Source organism: Leopardus geoffroyi, chromosome B3 (assembly GCF_018350155.1).
Source record: "Leopardus geoffroyi isolate Oge1 chromosome B3, O.geoffroyi_Oge1_pat1.0, whole genome shotgun sequence".
Classification (NCBI taxonomy): Eukaryota; Metazoa; Chordata; class Mammalia; order Carnivora; family Felidae; genus Leopardus; species Leopardus geoffroyi.
In genome coordinates, this window is record NC_059337.1 from 9,794,276 (window position 1) to 9,814,199 (window position 19,924).

At 46.8% G+C, this 19,924-nt stretch overlaps 1 protein-coding gene across 2 annotated transcripts in view; it reads right to left on the minus strand.

Moving 5' to 3' along the window:
- Positions 1-19,924, minus strand: part of AKAP13 (A-kinase anchoring protein 13) — a 333,979-nt gene that overhangs the window by 138,284 nt on the left and 175,771 nt on the right. For both annotated transcript variants that reach the window (XM_045448718.1, XM_045448719.1), the window contains exons 8-9: positions 14,867-17,948; positions 10,798-10,931 (exon numbers count right to left, since the gene is read on the minus strand). In XM_045448718.1, the coding sequence (XP_045304674.1) occupies positions 10,798-10,931; positions 14,867-17,948 (3,216 nt within the window). The remainder of the gene's footprint in view (positions 1-10,797; positions 10,932-14,866; positions 17,949-19,924) is intronic.

Genomic DNA, 19,924 nt, shown 5'->3' on the forward strand with positions numbered 1-19,924 from the left:
CAGGCATAAACTTCCTCCTTTTCCAAGTCACCCATCTCCTGTGGGATTGCCAGAAAACGTCATTAAACAAACTCGACTCCTAAATGACTCATGCGGGCTCATTTGGAACTGAAGGCCTCCCCCCCTTGGTAGGGGATGGTTTTCAGGGAAGCTAACCCAGGACAGGCATATAGAACGTATAAAGAGGCCACACTCTAGAAAGGAGAAGGCAGCAAGGATGCCACGCTCTGGAAAGAAGGCAGCAAGGAGGCAGGATGCTCAGACCTGTCTCACTCACCCTACCTCATGACCCGCACGAGGCCCAGCCACACACACCCAACAATCGACAGGGGATGGCAGTCTGCTGAGGGGATGCTGCGGGGCCCCTCAGCGCAGCAGGTGCACACAGCCTGTCAGTCACAGCACACGAATCACGTGTGCCCTGCGGTCATTTCTCCTGGTGTAAGGGCGGGGCAAACGAGACCCAGTGAGACAGAAGAGGGTCACTGATCAGTAAAGGCGTCGCTGTGCACGGGGTTTCCACAGCAGAGTGAGCATGGGCCTGGGAGTCAGCAGGAACACAGGAGAGGTGCGCATGGGGCCTGGGCTTTTGGTGTGACACGGAGGAGCTGACTGCAGTGACACAAGCTGACGATATCTGAGGCAGAGGTGGGCAAGGAGGAGAGGCTGGGCCATCACAAGACTGACTCCAGGGTTCTGGATCCTCGGGCTGAGCCCTGGCCCTAACCAGCAGACAACGGCAGGCCCGGGAGTGCTCTAGGCTCAAGTTCCCTCCTTGCAAATTAAAGGGTACAGACTGCATGACAGAGATGATAATTCCTCCCTACACTAAGTATTCTATAATGAGAACAATTATTTCTGGAAGATTCTGGATTCCTGTAGTTAGAGAATCTGGATTGCAAAGAGAAGAGACCTTTAACTGGCTCCATTATAAATCTTACAATTTCCTGGCTCTGTATTTCTACAAACAAACCAAGGTGTGTGTGTGGGGGGGGGGGGGGGGGGCAACATCCCAACCCAAGTACATTTTCCTAGTGATTTATCTGTCTTCAAAAATATTCCAAATAATAGAATAATTCACAATTTTTTTTTTTTTTTTTTTTTTTTTTTTTTTTTACTGTCTCCAGGAAGGGGTTAAGCAAAAGTTTCCCAGATGCTATGCAGCTCACAAGGTAGCTCATATTCGATGCGGTAAAAGACACACACACAAATGTTATGGGTACACATCTCAAGTAAATGAAAGCTCAAAGTCCAATTCATACGTCCAAATACTTTCCATGGCATCCACCTTGGGAAGCTATACATTTATTCCAATGATTCCTCCTGTTTGTTCAAATACTTTCAGAAACCATCTTCTGCAACTATCTTCAACAGAAATCCAAGAACCATACACAAAAAAAAATTGGTTTTATGCCTCTGCCTCAGTTCAACCCCAAACTCCAACCCCAGAGGGAGCAGGCTTTCAAAACTCTTAAATATAGGTCACTCTTGATGACCCTGATGACCCAGTCAGGATAGAATGCCGGCTACAGGTAATGATCCACATAATAAATATTCTCACTTACTCTGACTTCTGAGTGAGGCTTCAATTCAGGATATTTTGAATATGCTCATCTGAACGTCATGGAAGGCATTGTCAACGCTTTCTCGGAAGACTACCTACATGACACTGGGGGAACACTTAAGACCACGTCACAATGACCCTCTAGATCCACAAGCGGTGACAGGGCTTTGGGGGGGTGGCTCTCAGATAGGAAGCAAAATGCCTGGGTCACTGCATAAAATGAAAGAGGCAAGGAGGGAAAAAATACAGATTACGCTGGTTGAATGGAAATATTTACACAAAGGTACCACTCTTTTAAATTCCCATATGGTTCACATACTACCAAACACTTCTGTTCTTCATACTTGGTAAATGTTACTTTTCTCAGTTTCCTAATGGGACTTTTTTTAACCTGGAGTACTGCCAGGTCACAGTTACCTTGCAAATTGGGGCGTTTCTGGCAATTCTTGGGCAATTCTATGCTCTAAGGGCCAAGTACATAGCGAAAGCAAACAGAACTGGCTGTTTAAGGCTGGAAAGCACATCAAAGGCTCCCTCAATCTATCCCTATTCTTTCCAATGAATATTTATACCACATGTGTTACATCATGGTTATTACCAAGGAAACCCTACTATATGTCACACAAGCACTTCTCAAGAAGTCATTTCTCTGTGAACACCCAAAGCACATTAATGGTTCCTATGGCAGATCTCACATACTGTATTCACATATCGTGATTACGTCTGTGCAAGCCTGCTCTATTTAAAGAAATCAGAAGCAGAGACAGTATTTAACTTCCAAAAAATTCCCTAGATACTTGATTCAATACCTTGAAAGGGGAAGGCGTTCATTTAATGTTTGCTAAATGAATGAAATCAAAGCCACAGGCTATATCCCCAAATTGAGCCGTCAGAAATAGAAATCAGTACTTCTGAAACCTTTCTTGGATAAAGTAAACAAGTCCAAATACAGTGTGTCCCTTTACTCTTATGGTGGCCAGCCAGGGTAAGACCTCACCAGGCACCTTCTTAAAATACATAATCAAAACCTAATATGAGAAATCTGTGTCTTTCCCAGTCATGTAGATCCCTGAGGACGTTAGGCCTTTCTTCACAAATCAAATGACATTCTTTAGTTTTTCCACTATAAGAAAGTTTCCTTTTTTGAGAGGCAAAAACAAGCAGCCATAAAGCCATGTTTATGTCAGTAAACCGAACACAGAACTTAGGATCAAAAGCAATACAGTATTTTTCTAAGGCAACCTCATGGTGGCCCTTCCAAGTCTACTGGTACAAATCATGGGTACAGGGGCACCTGGGTGGCTCAGTCGGTTAAGCATCTGATTTTGGCTCAGGTCATGATCTCATAGTCCGAGGGTTTGAGCTCCACGTTGGGCTTTGTGCTAACGGCTCAGAGCCTGTGTTTCCCTCTCTCTCTGCCCCTCCCCTGCCTGTACTCTGTCTCTCTTGAACATAAACAGACATTAAAAAAATTTTTTAAAGAAATAATGGGTACAGCCAAGTTTGTGTTTCTGACAGTATGTATGTATCTTCACTCTCACAATGAGCTTAAAAAAAATTTTTTTTAATGTTTATTATTTTTAAGAGAGACAGAGAGCAAGCAGGGGAGGGGCAGAGAGAGAGGGAGACACAGAATCCGAAGCAGGCTCCAGGCTCTGAGCTGTCAGCACAGAGCCCAATGTAGGGCCTGAACCCACAGACCATGAGATCATGACCTAAGCTGAAGTCAGCCACCCAACCAACTGAGCCACCACCCAGGCGCCCCTCACAATCAGCTTTTAAAAATGAAACCTGGAAAGCCACTTGAGGTAAACCCTGTAAAAACAGCACACAATTCTTTAGAAACTTCCCTTCCCCCAGGGTGCACACAGGAGCCTGGACAGAATCTATCATCTAGCTCACTGAAAGATATCTATCCACAAGCAATTCTATGTTTAACTCTAACACTTAGCAAACCAGTAAATGAGATGCAGAGTAGTGTCTCTTCCCCTGGAAGAGGGGTCTCTGGGTGCAGGCTGACCTGTTTTCATGTTAGCGTCTCTAAGGCCTACCACAGAGTTCAGTGAACGTGTGCTGAATCAAGTACTGAATAAATTAGGGCACCCCCCATCACATGAACACCAGGTGGCATGATAATTTACCATCATGGCCTGACAGAATTAGTCATTTCTTCCAAGACCATTTTAACCAACACCTATCTAAAGTCATTCATCCACAGTGTTAAGAGTGGGTCTGATAAGGGGCGCCTGGGTGGCGCAGTCGGTTAAGCGTCCGACTTCAGCCAGGTCACGATCTCGCGGTCCGGGAGTTCGAGCCCCGTGTCAGGCTCTGGGCTGATGGCTCAGAGCCTGGAGCCTGTTTCCGATTCTGTGTCTCCCTCTCTCTCTGCCCCTACCCCGTTCATGCTCTGTCTCTCTCTGTCCCAAAAATAAATAAATATTGAAAAAAAATTTTAAATTAAAAAAAAAAAAAAGAGTGGGTCTGATAATTCTTAGTATAAAATGGGATTAGAATTACATCTACTACATATAAAATGCCTATCACATGCTACACACTAAACTAACCCTAGTTAGTACAAATAATTCTTAAAGTGGGCATCATCATCCCAAATTTATAGATGAGGGATCTGAGCCTCTAAACAAGCAGATCAAAGCGGCAGATCAAGTTGCAGAACTGGGATTAAAACTTTGGTTTATCTGGCTCCATAAACTTTCCATTATGCTTGGCTACTATCCTTGACTGTCAAAATAATAAGATAAGAATGAACAAGAGTGGGATGAGGAGTGTAAGAAACGGGCCAACAGAGTGATAGGAATCAGATTTGGTTCTTTTGTCTCAACAGAAGATTAAAAGGCACACATACCTCCTTCAAAATATATGTATGACCTATGTTTAAGCAGTTCTGTGAGGGGAAAAAATTAGATTATTAATATAAGGCTCCAGAGCAAAACATCTTGAAAACCATTTAAGGAGAAAGTGAATAGTTAAGAATCTGGCTATCAAATAAATGTGATTTCAAAAAAGTCCCAAAAAACAGTCCAACACACAGAGTTGTCTGCTCACTGTGTTGTACACCTGAAACTAAAGTAACGTTGCATGTCAACTATATTTCAATTAACAAAAAAAAAGTCCCTGTGATTGTCCTTTTGGTCCAACACATTAGATTTACATCCCAACATCTGACCAACTGGTCAAGAATTAAGAGCTGGAAGAAACTTCAGAGAGTTCCTAACGATTACAACAAGGGAAAAAATAGGCCAGATAAATTAAAGAACTTGCTCAAGGTCCCTTCAAAACCTACGGTGGGATCATTACGTTACACCCTTACACATATCACCTACAGATATTTTTATACTAAGGTTATATTTTTTCAACTTCTGACTTTACAACCTGAACCTGTGGCTCTTCGAGGCACTTCTTTTTGGCAACTATCTACTCCAAAAGAGTATTTGCAGAATTTCCTGGAAACGCTCCATTTCAGAGGAGACACGGAGAAAGAATATCTCCAAAAAATTTGTACGAAAAAGCTGAGGAGCAAGTTTTCCTGTGGTTGGGGCCAGCTCTAGCGCCAGACCCAAAAGGGATAATTAGGGGGGCCTGGCTCTCTTAAATGCCAAATACATGCACAGAAGACTTATTGGCGTCTCGTAAAGAGGCCAATTTGCCTTTCCCTAGGTGATATACCACAAAACTATATATGTAAATATGATAGCAGAGACACCATTAAAAGGACCTTTCTTGAAATTGAAAACTTAAATAAGAGGGTAGGGTGTGTATGCCATCTTGAGTGTCAGTGTTATGGCTTGTCCAGTTAGTTAGCAAACGGCCTGAGAGCTGCCATATTTTCCTACAGCGGCTGAGCACGAAGGCTGTGACCAGCCAGCCACATGAAGCAAAAGCTTTTAACCAGACTCCTGGACTAGAGATGGAAATGCAAGCTCGCCCCCTTGAGACAAGAGAAAGAAAACATTGTGTTCCATTAAAAATAGAAGAAGTAGAGAGAGAATTCAAGAAGATTCTAACCAGAAACCATCCAACATTGCCCTTAACCACAATCCTGAAGAAACAAATATCAATATTGTTGCAAAAATAATTAAGAATGGAAATGCAGTTAATGTGATATTTCACTGTGCTGTTATTAAAAATGGGAGGATGGTTCTGATATAAACTGCTTTCTTGATTGGGGCCCGTGTGTTAAATGAAGAGTAGACTTTCCCAGTAACCTAATACCCAACATACGGGTTTTTATAGTTGCACTTGACCAGATTTGTTCTGGAGTGTTTGGCTGCTAGGACCATGGGCATGCTGACAAGATATATTGGCCTGATGAATTAACTGTTCCAAATGGCTAATAAGCTTATGCAATGAGCATTTGGAAAATGAATTATTACAGAGATACCCCAATGAACAGACACCCCAGGGAAAGAAGTTCCTTCCTAATGAACCTGGCCACATACTGAAGGGCAGAGATTCCTACAAGATGTGCCGGTCTGTGGCACAGGGCCAGGGAGCAGTAGTCAGAATTCTATCCTGACCACCACAGAGCAGATTCTCAAAGAGAATGGTCCCAAAAGGCTTCCCATTCTGCACTTAGGTATTCAATGTCATCTCTATACCTAGTCATATCATTCTTTAGGAAATAAAAGGCAGGTCTTGGAAAATCTTAGTAATTTCTGCACCAACAGCCAACTCTTTGGACAAACAGTATGTTAGTGATACTTAGCTGCAGCTAACAGACTGTAACAAGAACAGGAGATTTATTTTAAAGTGACTCAGCTTAGGTCCTAAAATGGCCAAAGGAATTTCTCCAACCATCACTGAAGACCCAGTAGTATAATGTGATGGTTTTAGAGTCTTGGCGAATGTGAGCACCATTCTGGGGGGGGTACTTGTTTAGAAGGCAAAAGTCCACCCAGGTGAACTGGACTCCTGAAAAGTATATAACCTCAGTTTGACTCTTCTGGAAACCACAGAATAGTAGAAACATTATTAACACAGAAGTAAGGTTCTAGTGACACTTACAAAGTTAACTAGTTGTGAAATAAGGCAAGTCACTTAACCGTCCTGAAACCATCTTCTCCTATAAAGCAAATATGTTGGACTTCGGATAATCTTTAAGGTCCATTCAAATTCTGAGGGTCTCAGAGCTACAACAAGCTCCACATCTCCCAACTCAAACTGATGTCTGACGCTCTTTCTGAAGCGTTTCAGAACACTAATCACGAAGCAGAAATGGAGTCTTCGTTGTTTTAGGAGCCACCATATGCCAATGATTACTTAAATAAGAGCATACTGGAATCTGAAGTGTTGAAATTATAGTAATGCCAAGCTGTACTTTGTGTGGGCCAGGCCCTGCTCTAAGTGCTTAACATTTATTAACTCAGTGAGCGGGGAATAAAGAAGGCAACAAAAGGTCACCTGAGAACCTTGAAACCAGTAATGTATGTAAGAGAAGTTAACCTGGAGTACTGAATTGTGACTAGTATTAAAGCTTTGACAATATTTCATAACAAATCACAACCACAAAATGCCGATAAAGTGACTGGTGGGAACAGTACATGTAAGCAAATGACTTGGTCCCTAAGCTGTGAACGATTTTCAACCCAGTAAAGAAGTATCTCTTAGGACCATCTATCTTAGTGAGAAACCAGCAGCATCTGGCACATACCTGTGGTTCCTCCGAGAAGAGAAGCGTCCAACTTGATAGCGATGAATTCTTTTATAAACGGTGATTTTAAGCATTACTGACCTCGAAAGTAAGGGTTTGTTCACAGCACGGTGGTCAAGCCGGTTTAGGAATGAAAAATTCTTTAAATATTCGGTAGTGTCACCGACAGAGGCCCCTATGTGCTGACAGTCATGTGCTTAGAGAAAGTTACAAAACAGGAAGATCCCTAGAAGAACTTAAAAATGGATTCTTTATGTACATTTACTAGAAAACTGCAGTAAATACACCACCATTCTAAGCATTCAAGACAGTAGCCGAGCTTTGGATAAATTCTTTTACAACTGGAAGAGGATGATTCAGTGAAACGGTAATTCAGTGAGGCAACGACTGGCCCATTCCCAAGGCCAACACGCAGACTGGGCATGCGTCAGAAGGGATGGGATTAAATAATATTAAACTAATGCCACCCCACCCTGTTCAATCTCAAGTTCACTCTTTCAGGGTGAGAAGTAACCCTTTGCAGACCACAAACACAGAGTCCACGGGGTAAGGCCAGAAGATAGACAGGTAAGGAAGCCAAGCTCTGGAGACACGAAGTCAAAAAGCTACTTCAGGAGAGACCGAGAACTGGAACTTCCTGCCTCCCAACATGCAGTCTGATAACTAGAGTTTCCACCACAAAACAAAACAAAAAAAAAACAGTGTGGAAAATAAAACAAGTAGACTTGCTTTCTCCTTCTATTCATCCACTGGTGAACAAATACTCTTCAGGCCAGGGGCCCACTGCCTGTTTTTGTTTAGCCCATGAAAAACCTTAGGAGTTGGCTTTACATTTTTAAATGATCAACAAAAAATTCCTCAGAAAGAAGTATTTCATGACCCGGACATTATGGGAAGTCTATATATCAAGTTTTATTGGAACACAGTCACACTCTTGTTTACATAACACTAAACCAGCAAAGTTGACTAGCGTGACACTGCCTGTCCCCCAAAGCCTTAAAATACGATCTTTTTTTAAAAAAAAAAAAAAACAAAAACCCTTGTGGACGTCCCTCCTGACTCACTGAAAACCTACACAGTGAACGTAGTATATGAAGAGTTAAATGGCAGAAAAAAAGAGAAAAGGAGACACAGGCAAAACTGAAGTGTGTGTTCACACTCTATCCTACCAAGTCACAGCAAACAGGGCCCGCGCTGCAGAGCAACAGGGAAGAGAGCCAAGCGGTCAGATGTCACCTCATTCCCACACTGCTCGGAACACACTTGCTCGACCTGAAAACCTTCCAGACCCGAATATCCGTTAACGTACGCTTTCTCCAACTGTACGCAGTGGAGGCAGACGGCACACGAGGCCGAGGTGTTCCCAAGCAACACACACATTACATGCTTCTGACCTACGGATGCCCCTCGGAAGCTGCTGGTCGTAGAGCCTGGGACAGTCGGCTGGGAGGCCACCCTGCTGTCGAGGTCCTGGGTTGGAAATCACTCTCCTTGCTCTTATTCTGGCTGGGTCCGACCTTGGGCTGGGCATGAGACCTCTCGGAGGTCCTTAGTCTCTTATCTGGAAAATGAGACATGCCGACCAACCAGAGGAGTATGCTCTCTCTCAACTTTTAAAACCAGAGGAAAAACGAGAAGAGAGGAGAGCGGGACGGGAGGAGAGCGGGACGGGAGGAGGAAGCTTAAAAAAAAAAAAAGGAACATTTTGTTTCCTCCTTTCTAACAGACAAGATACAACGAGGACAGAGCCAGCCGCACGGGAGGGCAGAGTGTGGGCGAGCGGCAAGCTGTCTTCCATGACGGTCGCCACTACTGTGTTCACACGGAAGACCGAGATGGGCGTTTGAATTCAAGGATGTGAGTTTGTTCCTTCCCTGTTTTAGGGGCTTCTGGAAACAAAGACACACGTGTACCCATGCAGGGTGTGTTCTCTCTTCTTTCCCTAGGGGCAAGAGCAGCATCGGTCTGAATAATGCCTGCCCTACAAGCAGCCGCCCAGGCATTAGTCACGAATATTATCTGTAAAAGGGAGCAGGATAGAACAGTCCGCACCTCCCTACCCCTGTACTCCAATAAAATGAAGCTTGTTTATCACGGCTCATACACTTGAAATAGTCTGGGAGGGTACAGTGTGCTGTTTACCTGCTGGGGTAACTCTAAGGAAAAACACCACTTAGACCTCTGCGAAGAGCAGAGACGGGGACTGTCATGTCTAGACAAAGATGATGGATTTTCTGAGGGGAAATATGATTTAGTCCAGTAACATGGCTCAGGTCATGATCTCGGTCAGTGAGTTCAAGCCCCACGTCGGGATCTGTGCGGACACCTCAGAGCCCGGGGCCTGCTTCAGATTCTGTGTCTCCCTCTCTCTCTGCCCCTCCACCACTCGTGCTCTTTCTTTCTCTCTCTCTCTCAAAAAATAAATAAACATTACAAAAAAATTAATTAACCAGTAGGGACTCTAAGGTTTAGAGCGCGGTTTCTCTCAACAAGTTTGTTCACTCGTTTTAAGTTAATAGCTTTAAACAAAAACAGAAAGAAGCTCAAGACCCTGAAGAAAAAGATTTCTGAACACTCACTGAATATTAAATGTCGAATTACCAGTGATGCAGCAAATCTGCTACTGGGCACATGAAAACATACATCCACACAAACTCGTACACAAATGTTCCCGGCAGTATCATCCACGACAGCCGAGAAGTGGAGACAAGCACAAGATGTGGAACATCCATAGGACGGAGTGGGAGTTGGCAATGAGAAGAAACAAAATACTAATCGATGTGACAACACGGTTCAACCTTGAAACAGGAAGCTGAGTCAGAGAAGCCAGTTGTCAAAGAGCTCAGCGTTCCATGTTATTCCACGTACGTGAGGTTCTAGAATGGGCAGACGCACAGTAACAGGCGGGAGATGAGGGACCCCCGGAGGGTGGGGCGGGACGGGCTGGTGGTGCTGGGCCGCTACCACGGGCCATGGTCACCGCTGCACAGCTCTGAAACATACTGAAAACGATGAAGCCGTGTACCCGTGCGGGTGGATTTTATGGTACGGGAATTATAGCTCAACGAAGCTGCTATGAAAAAAACTACTGAACCAATTTATTTTTTTGGTCGCTAAAAATGACCTGTTACACCTTTTAGACAGCTAGTAGAGAACTGCAATTTAAAATCTCATTTTTGCTCTCAGTTTTCTGTACCAAGAAAGAAGAATCAGGTTTAAGAAGGGTTACTAGAGCCCGTTCTGTGGGAATTCTCATTTTGTGACATGTTCAACGAGATGACAAGCCGAAGTCCTGTGCTCAGGGAAAATCTTGTTGGTTACCATCGCCAAGGGACCCACGGAGAAGGGCCCACTCCCCACAGCTACGCAGTGCGGCGCCCACGGTCTATGAAAGCTGAACTGCAACAACACACGCACATTTATACGTGATGGAACAAGAGAAAAGGGGGAAATACCGTTGTTTAAAAAAATACAAGCGTTGCCCAAACAAACAAAAGGCTATAGATCAGACACAACAGACCAAGCTAAACACATTTTGTGCTTACACAGACTTAATGCCACTTACCGCCTGGGTCTTTAGGCCTGGTTTCATCTCTGCTGTGGTGGCCACGTCTCCCACGGCCACCTCTGCAGAGGCCACACCCGTCCTCCCATTACTCCGAAAATCCACTTCGTCGGCAGCTTTCAGGTCTGGCATTTCTGAAGAGAAGAAGGGGGTTACAAAGCGCATCTGAAAAATCAAATCCCGTTGTCTTACTGTTTACACAACTCGCTGCAGGCTTCACGTGTTTTGTTTGCTTTTGCGTTACACGGGGAAGTATTCAAGTGGAGCTGGTGTCATTTCGGACCCCGTGCTGAGCTAGTCCTTTATCACAGGGTTGTTCGGTTTTCCCCTGGCCTCTGTAGGAGTTTGCAGCTAAGGCGACATCCAGTTCAACGTCTACTCAACTTCCATTTTCACTATGGGCTTTTCCTCACAGATCTCGAGTATGTACTGACTGCATGTGGAAAAGGACATTCAAAGCTTCGAGGAAACAGATTAATAGCTACAGCCAGGTAGTCCATCTTGATCACCATCAAAGAGACCAAGATGTTTATGTTTGCACAGCACAAAGAGGAAAGACCTGCTGGGAATGAGATAAAGCCCTTAAGAAGGGTCTTTCTTTAAAAACATACTTGCACACTCTCATCTATCCATCACTGCAAGGGACAAGACTGAAGTGTTCTGGTAAATTACATTTTGTTTTAATTTTATTTCTCCCTAAACCAAAACATAATCACAAACAAGGAATTCTCTCTCCCTGCCACCTTTTTTTTTTTTTTTTTTTTTTTTAAGATTTTTATTTTTAAGTAATCTCCACACCCAACGTGGGGCTTGAACTCATGACACTGAGATCAAGAGTTGCATGCTCCACTAAGCCAGCCAGGGTGCCCCAACGAATTCCTTTTTTTTTTTTTTTCTTTTTAATTTAATTTTATTTTTGAGAGTGTGGGGGAGAGGGGGAGAGAGGGACAGAGAGAGAATCCAAGCAGGCTCCATGCTCAGCACGGAGCCCGATGCGGGGCTCATGACCTGAGCTGAAACCAGGAGTCAGGTGCTCAACCACCTGAGCCTCCAGAAGCCCTGGAATTCCTTTTTGTAAAGAAAATGTTTTCATACGTTTTCTTTAGAATTATGCTCACCAGACCAAGTTGTTATGGTTTTTGTTACCTGACCACCACATGCTCAAGCAAATACAGGAAGGAACTGATAAAATGAACGTCTGAGGCAAATTCATGCTTTGACACTGTTAAGTGAAGGGTAAAAATTCACCTTGACAATACAGATAAAAATAGAACTATCACCTCAATTTCATGTGGAAATTTTTCTGTGGCTGGTTTTCATCTAGTCATGCCACTGCTCCGGCAGAAAAAAAAAATGTTCCCTACATCAAAGGGCAGAAGAGTTTCTTTCACCAAAGAATAGATCCTACTAAGATTTTATTCTAATACACATTATGATGCCCAAAGATCTACTTCAGATTTAGGAATGTGACATTCCTATTAATGAACATTTATAAATTCTTCCTTTGCCCCCGTTTATAATTATACAATCTTACTAGCAATTTAAAAGTAGGTAAAAACAAGTTTCCTGGCCCAAAGAATCAAACTCTACCTTACATTTCAGAAAATGTAAATAAAGTGAAAAGAATTGGAGTAGGCAATCCCCTCAAGAAGGACTCCCTAATCAAACATTTCTAAGTAAGAGTCATTTTTTCTTCTGGTGGTTGATGACTTTTATTTATTTGGGGGTGTAATTTTTGACACAACCTTACTATCCTATACCCGTCTAGGGAAAATATGGACCTTGGCAAGCAGCGACCAATCACAACGGTGAACAGTGATTACTGAGACACAGGGGGTGCTGGGAATTTCTACGGGCCTGGCCTGGTTCAGTCAAGTACAACTAACTTCCCAAACCACTGTGATCAATGCACTCGGGTGAGGGGCCACATCCCCTGTCTCTAACCAGAACTTTCGTGTTTTCTCATCTTAATTTCTATTTGGCTTTATCTGCAGCAGCATATAAAAACAGAGGCCAAAGCCATGTGGCTTGTTCCAAATCAACAGTTGAACCAAAGTCTCTTCACTCATAAAAGAGTATGTGTAAATCCAGGAATGTAAACTTCCCAGAAAATACCCTTTGGCTGAGATCACACTCAGGTGCTTTGTCTCCAGGACAATGTGACCAGGGACTTTCCCTGATCCTGGCATTCCCCCCGCCCCAAAGAAAGCACTTACTTCTTCATGACTGGCTACTCTGCAATATAAGATCATGAGCCTTGAACACATATGACTCCTCCTGGGAGCAGAACAACTCACCCACACATAACAACCAACTCTAAACACAGACACACGGCTGAAACTTCAGCTCATTTTCCTTCCTGAAACCTCAAAATCTTAAAAATCATCTCTTAGCGTCTATACCGTTGCTACGTACCACCGAAAATCAAAGTCTGAAATTTCCCCTGGTTTCTACCTCTTCTCTCTGGGTGTTACAGACACAAACTTCACATAATTTGCAGTTGCTTGGGTTAAATTCTGACTGCTGAGCCAGAAAAACAAATAATTCCAGCCAGTGTGGCCAAAGACATAGCGCCCGAATGAAGAGAACACAGCCCGGCATCAGCTTACAGCCACTCCCTATTCTTCTGAAATGTCAACCTGCCAGGGCCCCCAAAATAGACTTGTTGTATCTTATTTTAAAAATTAGAGACCTTTTCATTTAAACTCTGAGCCAGCAGCCAACAAATTTCTATCACTGACAATCCAAAACATGAATAGAACTAAAAACCTCACCTCACCAAAAACACACTACTTCGGGTTTCTTAAAGCCTTCCATGGGGGGGAAAAAAGATTATAAATGGCTAAAGACCCCTCATCGGGGAGAATGCCCACGGGGTTGAGGTTATTCTCTTTCCTAAGCAACCTCTTGTTGTGTCTGTTTGTTTCTCTACACACCCCACCCCCACCCTCTTAACACCTACCACACTTAACCCGATTTTCAAAAATTGGAAAAAACAGCAAAAACAAACCACAAAAACAAATCAGGCTCCTTCTTACCTCTGCAGCCTGGGGGCGAGCATGGAGGTGGGTCCTCGGTCCACACCTGGGAACAGGTGGTGGCATCAAAGTGCGAATCGAACTGACCTTTAACGGCTGCACCACGTTGGACTCTGGTTTCGGCTTCACCCTCAACCCCCAAGAAGTTTTATTCACGTCATTTATTTCCACTGAGCAACAGCGGTTTCTGTCTGCTCTCTCTGGACATGGTTACCCACAGATGGGACAGGCTGCTGTGCGAGCAATCTGCTCGGAACAGCTGCTTCACCCAGATAAGCAGACACGACGTGTGCCCTGTGACGGCGGCTCAGCGCACTCGGGCGGACATCCTGCATCCCATGCCCTGCGCTACTCGGGGGCCTGCACTCCCAGACTGCTGCCCGAGAGCAAGAGGCAATGGAGCTGGAAGTCGGCTCGGCTCCGCGGGCAGGAAAGGGAGGGCGTTCTCGCCGCTCCCCTCCCCCACCCCTCCCCAATGACCTAATGCCACCATTTTGGACGTGGGGTCACGCGCACAGAACGACACTTACAGCTGTTTCACGAAACCACCCTGACTCTATTTGCTCAGGACACGGACCAGGACGACAGGGGAAGAAAAGTGCTCCGGGCTTGTAAGCAAAACATGTTTTTGCAGCACTGCTTTTTCACAGTTCTAGAGAAAAGGACTAAGCCACATGGATAAAAACATCTGCTAAATTCCTTTATCGTTGCAAAGCACCTGCACGCTAGACAATTTTCTCGGTGAACAAAACTCCCACTGCCCTGGTGTGACAGGCTTAATCAAACAAGCCAGGAGTCTGCAATACAGGAAGCAAAATCTGTCCAACCCCGTGCTGACGTGCCTGTCCTGACGGCGGGCGGGGGGGGGGGGGTGGGGGGGGGGTGGTGGTTGCTGTGAACCTGGCAATGTACCCAATGAATGAAAGACGCTTCTAAAACCACAGAGACGCCCACTTTTTGCCAGCACGTCTCAGAGACTCTTCAGGGAATCTGTTCCACAAGCTGGGACTTTTGTATTCTGCTCTGCTTACCTGTTGCCGGCTCAGGTCCGTCAGCAGGCAGATTCATCTTCTCCAGCTCCCCGCTTTCAGCCGAACACCCTGCGAGGTTGCCAGGGGCTTCTTCACAAACACTGCCCGTTTGTGGGGTCTGCCCAGGCACAAAAGCGATCACGTTCCCTGCAGAAGCACTCACTGGCCGCTCGGTCACCGGGCCTGACTCTGGAGGACTGGACAGTGACATGTGACTGGTCCCCCGCCCAGTGAGGAGTGCTCCCGAGGCCTTGACTTGATCTAGGACGGCCTCCACAATGCGACTCGCGGCCTCCTCGATGGAGTCAGCGCTCTCGGGCAGATGCGCAGCACAGGGCATAGGGGGAGCGCTCCTTTCCCCGCCTGGGGCCTGGTCATCAGTGCGTGGGAGCCCGGCCTCCAGGGGGACCTCTGTGGCAACAGGCTGCCGTAGGATGTGATGTGCCTGGGTGTCCACCTGTGCCTCCCCGGAGCTGCCCAAGCTGCTGCCGTGGTCCGCTTCCTTCCAACCGAGAGGGAGCAACTCTGGAGTCGCAGCGCCCTGTGGGTCAGTCACTCCTCTGTCTGGTAAAGCTCCTGGCGACCCCAGGATCATATTCTCCTCCTGGCTCAACGAGGCTTTTGGAAGCGGAAGGTCTTGTGTGTTGTGTGATGCGGCCTGTCTCCTGGCCCCAACGGTGCCTGGTAAAGCGTTAGCCACAGCGACATCCAAGGCCGCCTTTCCGTTCACCTCACAAGTAGGGTTTATTTCCTGGGAGTTAAGGTTTTGTGCTCCAGCATCCAGAGCAAAAGCTCGACTGCAAGGCTGAGCCTCAGCCCCATCTAGTAAGAGCCCTGGCGAGGGAGCCGAGCTGCCCTGCTCTGCACCCAGGGCTTCCTGGCGTGGGGCTGCAGCCAGCCCGGCTCCCAGCGGCACCAGGCTCTGTGCAGCCCCACCTTCAGTCGGTGGCGAGACTGGTGGGGCCACTTCCTTGTTTTGCTGAGTTTCTGCATCAAGGCAGGCCGAGGGCGTGTCCAGCGTGTTGCCGTGCTCCAGGGCTCTGTCCTCGGCACAGCCAGCGGAGCCGGGCTCTCCACGGAGTCCCTGCGCCTCCTGTCCGGGAGGTGGTGTTCTCCGCTCTTCCTGAAATGTTCCCAAGGAAAGCGTGTCTTCCTTAACAGGGGAACAAGTCACTGCTTTATCCCTGCCACCCTGTCCCTGAGCTTCAGAGCTTTCTGGAAGCACCAGATTTTTCCCTTCTTCAGTCAAAATGGAACTGGAGGCCACGGTGGCCTTCCCCGCAGGCAGCAGAGAAGAGTCCGCCCCGCCCTCGAGATTCGGAACTTCAGGGGCTGCTGAGAGGCAGGGTCCCCCTTGTTCCTCGCCAAGTGCCGTGGGACTGGTATTCCCCATGCTGGGCTGAAGCTGGAGAGCAGCGGAGGGCACGGGCAGGCCTGCGGCGCCGTCTTCTAGGGGCTCGTTCGCATCTCCGCCCGGGCCATCTCTACCGTCTGGAGCCGTGTGCAGTCCAGGAGCTGCTGTTCCCTTTTCTTTCTGGGAGGGGACAAGAGAAAGCGCGTCATCTTTGGTTACTGATTCACTGCCTGAACCGCCTGCCAGAGAAAAAGCCCTGTCTGATGTCACTGCCTGGTCCGGCACCAGCTCCTTCTCGGCTCCGAGGGCAGCAGCGTGCGGACGCACCCCGAGCGTATCTGTTGAGTCGGTTTCTAATTTCAAATCTCCTCCTTGGCCCTTCGTATCCGAAACTTCAAGACGACAAAATGCCACATGTTCCTGGGTATCTCGCACAGGGCCGGGGGTGGCCGGGCTAGCCCGTGGACCTTCACAGCAGGCGGCGGGGGGTGGATGCTGCGTGGGGGGCAGTCCTGGGGGACTGCTTTCAGGCCGGGTAACTATGTCATCACAGCGTTCCGCGGCCAACACACCACCAGAAGTCACCGTGTCCTGCTGCCGCGTGGAGACAGCACACGGCTTGCCACCTCCAGCGGGGGGACAGAGGGGTGATTCGCTGTTTGGGCTTTGGATGGGAGGTGAATCCGTTTCTGGCTCCTGGTTTGCCGTGTCTTTTTGCGGCCCAGGAAAGGTTAGGCCAGAGGGCGATGTTGGCACACTTGTGCCTGCCAAGGGAGCACAGGGCTCAAACCCATTGGCAGGCGTGTCTTCCGCTGCAGCTGCAAGTACTGGGGGGCTCGGATTTGGTGGAACCCCAGCGCCCCCCTCACAACCTCGCGAAGTTTCAGTCTCTGCAGTTTTGACGGTGGAGGCTTCTCCGTTACTGCCTGCAGGTGAACACTCGACAGGTCTGGAAGCCTCCAGGGAAGCACTTGTGGCAGGGACGCCGTGAGGAGCGCCGGCTTCACCTGCAGGCTTCCTCGGGCCTCTTCCATCACAGGCTCCAGCCGTGCTGACACCAGAGCTGGCAACCTCTTTGTCCGTGCTCCCCCCAGCTTCGAGCACGTTCTTCTGGGTGGGGGTGTCTGTGTTCCCGAGATCACATTTTGGGTCCCCAGCAGTCGCTGGGACGCCGACTGCGAGCTCCCCTCCAGACAGATGCCGAATGGCAGCGGTGCCCGGCTGCATGGCCACGTCTCCCTGCGGGACGTGGTCTCCGGCGCCTGGAGACTCCTGGTCCGCGGCCAGTGCGGCAGATTCTGTTCCAGTTTCTCCGTTTCTGAGTCCACAGCAGGGGACGCCCCCTGCGCCCTTTCCTCCACAATCGGGCACACTCTGCAGGCAGTGGCTGGGCCCAGATGCGGCTCCGCAGTCCGCAGCGCGTGCTGCCTCCACCTCTTCCCCTTTTCTCTCCACGCCTGCAGTTCTCCTCCCGCAGGAACAGTCTGTGTGCTCCTCCTTAGCCACACCTGACAAATCGCAGGAACTTGCAATCCCCCCCGCAGTGCTCCCTGGGCAGCACGGAGAGCTTGCGGTGTCTTCGGGAAGAGGGCGCTGCTGGCCGTCCCTGGGGGCTGATGCACAGCAGAGACACTGGCTGTTTGTATCCTGGGCAGCGGGCACACCTGAAGGATCCTGTGCTGTCACCATTAAGGGCATGGGGTTGTCCATCTGCTTAAGGTTTGTTTTCTAGGAGGAAATGAAAGATACTTTTAAGAACGGTCCCTGGGAAGAGGGCACTGACACCTATACGCAAAACTCCTGCCGGAGACCGCTCATTGCCTTTCCAGCCCCATGATCACATGGTAAGCTGATCTAAATAGATACAAACACATTTTCTCTTGTGGCTGCATATCCACTGGAAAGATAAAAATGGCCAAGAATATACAAGATGACTATTTCCTAAATTTTATGAACTCATTCTGGAAAGGTTGATGGGAGAGGGGCGCCTGGGTGGCTCAGTCCAAAAAGTGTCTGACTCTTGATTTCGACTCAGGTCACGATCTCACGGTTTTTGAGATCAGGCCCCATTGACCACGTTCAGTGTGGAGCCCTAAAATTCTGTCTCCACCTCTCTCTGCCCCTCGCCACTCTCAAAATAAACTTAAAACAAATTTTTTTAAGTAGATAGGGGATATTCTTTTACTTAAAAAAAAAAAAAAAGCAGTTCCTCTGTTATCTAGTACCAAACATTAAACAAGAACATATCAAACTAATAATACCCAATTCTTTAAAAAACGTTTTTCCATGTTTATTTTTGAGAGCGTGCACGCACACTCACGCGCAGGGTGAGGGGTAAAGAGAAGGGGACAGAGGATCTGAAGCAGGCTCTGTGCAGACAGCCCAATGCGGGGCTCAAACTCACGAACCATGGGATCGTGACCTGAGCTGAAGTCGAATGTTCAACTGAGTGAACCACCCAGGTTCCCCGTAATACCAAATTCTTGATTATTCTTAGAAAGTACTGTGGCTTGATGATATTGTAGGTCATCTCAAAATTACATTTTGCAACTTTGCAGTATTTTAAAAAACACAAACAGATATAACCAACTATACGGGAATGGTTAAAAAAAAAATCACAGTCGTTCAACCTGACGGCAGATGCCAACCTGTTACATAAATGTGAACTATGAAGACCACAGTGAAATCTGAAATAGAGATTTACAATACAATGTTGGAAAAAATAAATAAAGCCTAGAGTTAATTTAAGGTTATAAGCATGCAAAATTCAAATGTACTTTTAGACAAGGCTTAGGAAAAATGGAGAAAAACACAGCTCATCTTTGGGGTTGGTTTGCCTTTTATACCAAGGTTTCAGGAATTCTTACACTACTACTATTTGTTCAACACATAGAAACTATTTGTAAGACATCTGGCTTCGCTCTTCCCCACTGTCTGACCTACTGCAATGGTCTCACACAGATCTACTGTGCCCTCTCTAGTTCATTTACTCTCTCAGTAAGCACTTAACAGTTCTCCTACATCACACTAGTCCTGTCTACTAACCGGGCCTATTGTAGAAATTTCCACGTGCAAGTGTAATATGTGGCATGCTCACTAAAGTCTTTCTAGTAAGAGAGTACCGCCCCCCCCCCCCAAGCAAAAAGTGGATTTTCAGTAAAAGCTTTTGTGCTATGCTGCTTAGAGTGTTCAAATTAATTTGCTTCCACTGTTGCTGAGAATGTAACCGTCCCCTAAAAATTATGAAAGCAAGTCATTACATTTAATAAAGGGTGAATGTTCCAGAAACAAGTGGTGTTTCGCAAACAACTTTAAAAGCTCCTAAGAGCATGTATCCTCTCTGAGTTTTCATTTCTCATAGTTTCCTGTCAAGCATTCCCATACGAGACAGTAACTTTGGCACCTGCAAGCTGAGATTTTCAAGTGGACTGTCATTCACCCAGTAAGAAGAGCTCTAAAGGAAAATCGGACTCAGCAGTCCGTTCAGAGCAAAACAAAATGATGCCTGTTCTGGGCGTGCACGATCAGAAAGGGAAAGGCAGGCCCATCACACAGCCCTGCTGTGGGGTGTCTTGGCCTGCTGACCTCAAAAATAATGCCTGCTCCCAAAGAGGCCTCCGGTACTGAGTTGACCCTAGACGACCTTAAATGAAATTACTGTCAAGCTTTCTCCAAATCAAATCAGCTCTGAAATAAACTGGGTG